Source organism: Austrofundulus limnaeus, unplaced genomic scaffold (genome assembly GCF_001266775.1).
Source record: "Austrofundulus limnaeus strain Quisiro unplaced genomic scaffold, Austrofundulus_limnaeus-1.0 Scaffold171, whole genome shotgun sequence".
Taxonomy (NCBI): Eukaryota; Metazoa; Chordata; class Actinopteri; order Cyprinodontiformes; family Rivulidae; genus Austrofundulus; species Austrofundulus limnaeus.
The window spans coordinates 532,146-540,582 of record NW_013952573.1 but is presented as its reverse complement, the minus strand read 5'-3'; the positions used below and the strand labels follow the sequence as shown (position 1 = coordinate 540,582).

Here is an 8,437-nt window from a genome sequence, read left to right as displayed (position 1 = left end):
GAGGAAACTGCAAGATACTGCGAGACGGCCCATTTAAAGCCCTGTAAATCAGGTTTGGCTGGCCATTTAATTAACTTGCAAATTAATGCACCATGCTGTGTAAATTGTATGGAGATAAATATTCATGTAGTTAACTAAGAAAAGGGCAAGGACATTTTGCAGACGCTACCAGATTGGGGTTTGGGAAGCAACGTGCCCAATAAACACCTCAGTGGTAAGACAGCTACTTTCAATTTCTCATGCATCAATGGGTTATGCAAAAAATTGAAAAAAAAAAAAAAGTCACTCTCACTGCTCCCTGCTCACTCTTCTCACCACCCCCACTCCATTGCTGTTGATGCTGCCCATGTCCGGGTCACTTCTCTCAGAGAAAGTCTAATGAGAGACGTAGGCAGAAGGTAACGCTACAAAACACAAACAGCCTGCTATTTTTGCCTGCTATCAAAGTGTGTAAAAGTTTAAATCGGAGCCTGTCATGTATCAGAAGACAGATATAGATAGTTGAGGCGCTCCGCCCCTCTTCATCTATTTATATCAATGTCCCGATCAGAACAGCTTTAAATAAGGCCCAGATAAAACACAAATGAATCGCTTCCTKTGTAGAAATGCATGTGATGAACAAATTAAACAGGTTTGCTTTTTTGATTTGATCCTCTGTCCTGATGGCTCGACCTATGCCMAGGACAGGGAGGTTATTGCTGAGCAAGCACTGTGAGATTTGAGGGGGGTTATATGGGGTCCTTTATGTCTTTATAATATAACTGTTCAAAACTAYATATGACTTTTTATTGACTAATAACTCACTTAAAATCAAAGCAAAAAATACGAAATAATGACCCTGTTAGTTAGCATTCAGGGCTGAGGTTGTTGGTTCCCTGTTTACACTCTTTGACCTGCATTCAGAGGAGCCAGGACACTGTGTACAGCTCGCTTCCGTCAGTGAAACAGCCCCATCCTTGTGCTGAGCAGCATCTCACCCCRCAGGAAGTCAAACTGACAGACTGCTGCCTCTCAGAGGCTCAACGCATCACCAACACACACACAGAGCTGGATCCCTTGCATTTTCATCATTACGCACGCCGCCAGCCAGTGACGCGTTGGTATAAGAAGATTTTGATATCTTTTTTTTTTGACGTCATTGCGGTTTTATTTGACCATATATGGRTTTATTCTGATGCGTAAATCCATACATTTAAGATAGGGTTGAAAACGCCTGTCCTATATCACAGCTTGAAGACAAATTTAGATATGAAACAGTCCGGAAACAGTTGGAAAACACGGCGCAGCAGGGCGACCACGTTACGCAATGAAACGCACGGATCATCCAAAGCTCCTGCACTAGTTTGTCACGAAGAAAGAAGCGCAATAAATAAATAAATAAATAAATAAATAAAGCGTGCTAGAATAAACAGTTTTACCTTGGATGTATACCCTGGCGCTGTGGCGCAGATCCTCTCTGACGTTTGTTTATTAGCTGGAACTCATATTATAATCAAGGAGCTGAAATAAACGCAATTATAAAGTAGCGCTACAAATTTGAACCATATTTCCCATTTTACGCGATTATTTGCTTATAATGCCCATGTAATCCTTCCAAACCYAAATGACGCACAAATGAATGCTTTATATGACAAGGACAACTTATTGGATTGGCTATTTTGGGGGGTAATACCATGTTAAAATGTGTGCATGAAAAAAAAAAAAGAAGCCAAACGATGGATCATGAGACCAGAGGAGCTATAAATAAAGCTGACTGACTACGCTTAAATGAGTCGGAAGAGGGCAGAGTGATAGTAGGAGGGCTGTTTCTTTCACTCCAGCATTCATACGGTTTCAACCAATAAGCCCAATGAGCTCAGAGCGCACCGCCCACTGTCGGCGTGTGTGTGGTGTGTGTGTGTGTGTGTGTGTTTTCTTTCTCCTTTCCATTCCTTTTTTTTTAAAAACCAAAGCTGGATGTGTAGTTCGTCACATGTTTCCTCTCTTCAGTCTGAGCACTCAGCAGACATGTGTTATTTATTGCTCGGCAGCGAGAGAAGACGCACAGATTGGAACTGACAATAARAAAAAAAAAAAAAAAAAGAGAGGAAGAAGAAGAAGTCGTTTCATCTTCGGCGGCTCCAGGAAAGGAAGCGACTGGTCGCGACGCACGCAGGAGAATGGCGAGTCCGCCAAACACGGGCGGYCAGTCGCTGTTCGGAGCCGCTGTCGGCGTGAAGAAATGCGGATATCTGAAGAAGCAGAAACACGGACACAAGCGCTTTTTTGTTTTAAAGGAGCCCGGCGAGGGGCTCCCCGCCCGGCTGGAGTACTACGAGAGCGAGAAGAAATGGAGAAACAAATCAGCCGCGAAGAGAGTTATTTCTCTGGACAGYTGCCTCAATATCAGCAAGAGAGCGGACGCCAAACACAAGTATCTCATCGCGCTTTACACCAAGGATGAGTATTTCGCCGTGGTGGCCGAGAACGAACCGGAACAGGACAGCTGGTACCGGGCGCTGACGGATTTAATGGCAGAGGGGAAAGTCTATGACGGCTCGGCGTCCAACTCGGCGTCCTCGCTGGTTGGCTTCGACGAGGCGAGCTACGGTGTAATAACGCCGGTGGCCGCCGCCTACAAGGAGGTCTGGCAGGTAAACCTGAAGTCCAGAGGCCTCGGACAGAGCCGAAACCTGACCGGAGTCTACAGGCTGTGCCTCTCCAGCCGGACTATCAGCTTCGTCAAGCTCAACTCTGAGGTGGCCTCGGTCATTTTACAGCTGATGAACATCCGGAGGTGCGGCCACTCCGACAACTTCTTCTTCATCGAGGTGGGTCGGTCCGCCGCCACCGGCCCCGGGGAGYTGTGGATGCAGGCGGACGACTCTGTGGTGGCTCAGAATATCCACGAAACTATCTTGGAGGCCATGAAGGCGATGAAGGAGCTGTCGGAGTTCCGACCGCGCAGCAAGAGCCAGTCCTCCAGCACCAACCCCATCTCGGTGCCCACGCGGAGGCACCTGAACAACCTCCCCCCGAGCCAGACGGGGCTGCCCCGCCGCTCTCGCACAGACAGCACGGCTGCCACCTCTCCTGTGAGCAAATGTTCATCCTGTCGGATACGCACGGCCAGCGAAGGCGACGGCACCATGACGCGCCCATTGTCGGTGACAGGGAGCCCCCTTAGCCCGGGGGTCCACAGGACCCTGCTGAGCAGATCCCACACCATTACATCACGCCCCACTCTGACGTTTGAAGCCTCCACGCTCCAGCACAGTAAGTCAATGTCCATGCCTCTGTCTCATTCACCGCCTGTGGCCACCACTTGCCCGAAAAATGTTTCCTCCTGCCTGGACAGTAGTGCCCCCCGCCCTTCCAGCTGCAGCGCATCCTTCTCAGGATCCCCCAGTGATGCGGGCTTTATATCATGTGAGGAGTATGGCTCCAGCCCTGCAGATGCACGGGACCTCAGGTTACCCCTCACCCTCCGCAGCAACACTCCCGAATCTCTCAAAGCAGATACCCCACCCTCTAGGGACGGCAGTGAGCTTGATGGCTACATGGTGATGGAGCGGCAAAGCCAGAATGGGAACCGACGGTTGGCAGAGCTGGACAAGGCCTATCGAAAACGAACGTACTCTCTTACGACCCCACGCCAACAGAGGCGTCCTCCACAGGTCTCCTCAGCCTCTCTGGATGAATACACTCTAATGAGAGCCACGTACACAGGTGGAAGTCAGTCCTCTCTGAGATGCCACACTGCATCACCGAAAGTAAATGGGCTTGAAGATTACAGGGATGTTACTACCAGCTCCAACAGTCTCCATGGCGACAGTGGCTACATGCCAATGATGCCTGGAGTKGGGCCTCAGACGCCAGCATCCAAGGATGACCCCTACATGCCTATGAGCCCGATGTGTGTTTCTGCTCCAAAACAGATCATCAACCCACGTTCACACCCCTCTACTGGGTCGGCCCTACGCACAGACTCCCCTGGAAGTGTTTCTCTGGAGGACAGTGGTTATATGCCTATGTGGTGTGGAAACAAGATGTCAGTGGAAAGCACTGATGGAAAGCCCAACAACGGAGAGTACCTGTACATGTCTCCTGTTGACACCATTGTCTCTGTTACGCCCCCCGACTACATTCTCAGTCCTTCAGGAGATCCACACCTCCAGCACAGACAGCCTTATTCTTACAGCTCTCTACCAAGATCACTTAAAGGACAGCTACAGCGCAACGGATCCGCAGACACAGACCAGTACGTGGTAATGAGTTTACAGAGACAGCGGATAGAAGAGGAGTCCAATTACTGCCCAGTCTCACCTGGAGAAACTTTGTCCAGCAGCTCTCCAGGAACACCAGATACTCCGTCCTCTGTTCCATCTCCTCTCAGACTGACTCGCATCGATGGGGGCTTGGTACATCGCAACAGGGTTTGTCGACCCACCCGCCTGGCTCTGGAATCCCTCAGAACACTACCGTGTATGAATGAACATCCCCTCCCTTCAGAGCCACGCAGCCCAGGAGAGTACATCAACATAGATTTTGGTAGTGCCTCCCACATCCCACTGACATCCATGATGTCTGAAAACTCTGAGGCTGAGGGTATAAACGGGGGAACACTGTCACTGTCAGACTATGCTAACGTTGACATCAGCTCCCCAGTTCACCTTGAATCACCCCAAGTGGGGGGTTCTCCCTCAGCAGGGTTTCAAAACCACACATCAGAACTGTTGATGTGCCCTAGTCTTGCGAAAAGCCAGCAGGATGCACAAAGTGTTGAGGAGCAAAACAGAATGGAGGAACAGATGAAGGAGAGGGGGATGAAACAGCAAGGGAACTCTGTGTGTCAGCCTGCTCCAATCAAAGATGACTACGCCGAGATGACTTTTGGCCCCCCAGTACCTGTACTCTGCACCCCTGATGTGGCTCCTCTCCCTACCAGCCCTACTGCTTGTGTCAAGAGACTCAGCCTTGAGAGCAGCTTAGTGGAAATAGTTCCCCCTGTGCCATTAGACTCTTATCTCCTGGGTGGTCCTTCGTTATCGTTTGTGGATCCAAACAGGGGGGCTAAAGTTATCCGGGCTGACCCTCAGGGCCGAAGGCGTCACAGCTCGGAGACCTTCTCTTCCACCACCACTGTCACACCTGTGTGTCCGTCATTCGCTCACGACACCAAACGACACAGCTCGGCCTCGGTGGAGAATGTGTCCCGCTCTGTTCGCAGCTCGGAGGGGCCGAGCGAAGACCACATCGGCCTCATGTGCAGGGAGACGTCAGCTGGTTATCAAAATGGACTTAACTACATTGCCTTAAACTTGATGGAGGGAAACTTTGGGGGCTGCAGGTTAGGGGGGTGTGATGAACTGCTGAGGTTCAAGACAGCCTGCGGCTGCAAAGGGGGCCTGAATGGTTTCAACACCAGCCCGTATGCCAGCCTGGGATTTAAGGAGACTACTACTGCTGCTGTGAAAGGTGAGTTTTCATTGTCACACACACCCACACCCATTCATTCAGGTTTTTATTCACCAGGATGGGGAATGGTGTTTGAGTAAGATAAATATTTTCCTCTGGGTGACTTTGTATGCACAGATTGTCACTTTACATTCACTTGATTTGCTCCTTTRTGTTCCAAAGTGAATATCTATCTAAACAGAACATGCAAAAAACAGCTTCAGTTGGTTTGTCTGCTTCACTTGTTTGTACTACTAGTAGTTTAAAAGTTGACACAGCATGGTAGCTTGTTGGGTCTTTTATGAATGTATGATTGTGACTTATTTCTAGGACGAAAAAGATTCAGAGTGTTCTAAAATCTAGTGCCATGAACCCTTTCCTCAGCTGCAACTTATTCACTTTTAACGTTAATATAGTGATATGTAAACACAGGCTGCCGGAGCTGAGAGAAGTCTTCTAGTTATTAGCATTGCCATTGGGTGTGGGCTGTGATGTTTAGATAGGATTAGTCACCTACTCATCACACCCATGACTCTGAAAAATCTCAAGGCTGTGTGATGCTGCGGAAGTCTTTTATCTGTTTGAAATTGCAGAACAAGGAGTCCTGGAAGCAGCCACTGCTTCCTTCCAAGTAAAAGCTTAAAATGAAAACGCTGATAAGATGAAGCAAAGTGTGCAACATGGCGAAAACACACCCATATTCTCTGCAGCAGGCTGTGTTTTCGTTGCCCTGTGTTTCAGTATAGTTGCGCTTCATTTAGATATCCTTTACCCTGCAACTGTTTTATTTTGAAAAAAGCTTTTCACAGTTATACTCTGTTTGGCTTGACGCTTATGTGTGTGGCTGTATGTGAATGGTTCTTTCTGATCTCCCTTAGTGACGCAGTTTTGTACCACGTCAGTATTACAAAAAAGAAGAAGAAAAAAAGACTAGATCTTATTCACTGACGCACTCGTTGCTACTCTGTAGAAGCAGCTAGAACTGAATTTTTTAATTTATTTTCATAAACTCTACATGCAGTGTTTTGCAGCATTTAGAAGCTGGTATGTGTGGGTGAGCAAGCACTGAATCCTTGTGCCGAGTGGAAAGGAGAGTAGTTACCATCAAATTATTACCTTTTGCCCCATTTTGTTGAGCGTTGCATCACTGGTTTTTTAATGCATCTGTAAATGGCAGGGATTATTTACAGAGCCTGAAAAGACCCGGCAGAGGCATGTCAGAAGTTGTTGTTTGCCCGAAAAGAAAAGACATCGGATCATTATGAGTCACCAGTCAGTGTTCCTGATGGGGAAATAGTAGAGTTTAATTAGTGTTTGTGCTTTCACAACCGAGCTGTCTGTTCATCCACGTCTCAGCTGGCTCTCGTGCTGTGAGCCACAGCCAGTGTGGAGCTCGGTGCAAGTCATCGGGTTCCCCAGAAAAACAAGTGAGTCAGTTGTTTATCAATTGTCAGGTACTGGGTTTCAGGACTGGAATGCGGGCAGTGTGCAAAGGTTGCTGGGAGAGGTGAATGCTCACTTGTTTTTCTAACCTGGTGGGATGGACTTAGAGGAGTGGGTGGGAGGATTCCTTTTTTTTTTTCTCCCCACTGTGAGCAACTTCACAAACATGCCAATGAAATGTTCTTTCACAAGACTGAGGGCTGATAAACATGTTTTGTATCGGGACAATTGACTTCAGTGACAAACATGTGCACTGTACACATGCACACCGTTAGTCCTGTCCAGAATTTTCCTTTATTTTTAAGGGGGAAAAAAAACTCACACATGACCTTAAGTGGAGACATTTGTTAGAGTTTACTCTACCAAAAAGGAGGAGGAGGGTGAAAAAGAGAGAGAACAACGTTGAGGGATGCAGGACTTGTTTTGGTTTTCATATGCAACAAAATGGGCAACTGAGCTGTTGCCTGAAGAGCTAGAAAAAGTGTAGAAGAGGAATGAAGCCGAAAAAGGAAAAAAAAAAGGTAGATTATTATCTGCTCATTACGTGTCAATCATCTTTCTTTACCACAAAAATAGAGAACATTTCTGAAACAGGACGTTCTCTTGTTTACTACATGAGGACAGGTTTTACCACATTCTCTTGTAATCTCAGAGTGAACCATTGTTTGCATTCCAGCCATAGCATCACACACATTTAGGACATCACCTGTTTTTATCAGGCATCTGAAGCCACAACTGTGTGAGGGAGCAAGATAGAGCAAGATGCAGCAAATACGTATGTAAGCATTATCTACTTGTCAATAGGGTAGTTGGTTTTTTTAGTGTTTGATCTGATAAACAACAACTTTATGTTTTGAATTATAACTTTACCATAGTAAAGTTAGTAGACAATTCAACATGCTTTTTGTTAGCATCTTATTTTGAGTTTTCTTCACTCAGTATAAACTTCCACACCAATGACATGACATTGCTAGCATAAAATAGCCTCTTAGCTATACTCTGTTTACAAATGAGAAAGAAAAAAGCAATGAGGGCTAGTTTAAGTGGTCCAGCTTGTCATAAGACAATCAAATGATGCGAACAAGTCCTTTGAATGTCATAAAATAGCCAAACTGGATTTCATTAGTTAAAAAATAAATAAGATGAGCCATTGTTAGAGATGGGCATTAGGGGTGGGACTCTTTTACTGTCTCATGATTCGATTTGATTCAGATTTTTGGGTCACGATTCGATTCAAAATAGATTTTTTCATTCAAAACTCAATGTGAGCCCATTTGTCATTTTCCTAAAGTGTTTCATCTTCATTTTGCAAATTTTGCACACAGTGAAGCTCATGTCAAACTCAGACTCATTCAGTAAACAATAAAATGAGCCCAAATCTTTGCATTCAATGAAGACAGGGTCAGTTGAGTCTCTCTTTCCTCCAGTTTTGTAGTTTCCTCTTTGTATTGGTGCTTTTTGTGCATGCATACATTCCAGAACCAGCTCCACGTGACGTCAGGACGTCCCACGTGGTTACAAAATGGAGGTTGACAACCTTTGGATTATATATATATAT

The 8,437-nt window shown here is 46.5% G+C and overlaps 1 protein-coding gene across 1 annotated transcript in view; it reads left to right on the top strand.

Annotated features, from left to right (window-relative positions):
- The first annotated feature begins 1,880 nt into the window (after positions 1-1,880).
- Positions 1,881-8,437, top strand: part of irs2b (insulin receptor substrate 2b) — a 19,630-nt gene continuing 13,073 nt past the window's right edge. The window contains exon 1 of the mRNA XM_014017512.1: positions 1,881-5,457. Within this exon, the coding sequence (XP_013872966.1) occupies positions 2,160-5,457 (3,298 nt within the window). The 5' untranslated portion in view covers positions 1,881-2,159. The remainder of the gene's footprint in view (positions 5,458-8,437) is intronic.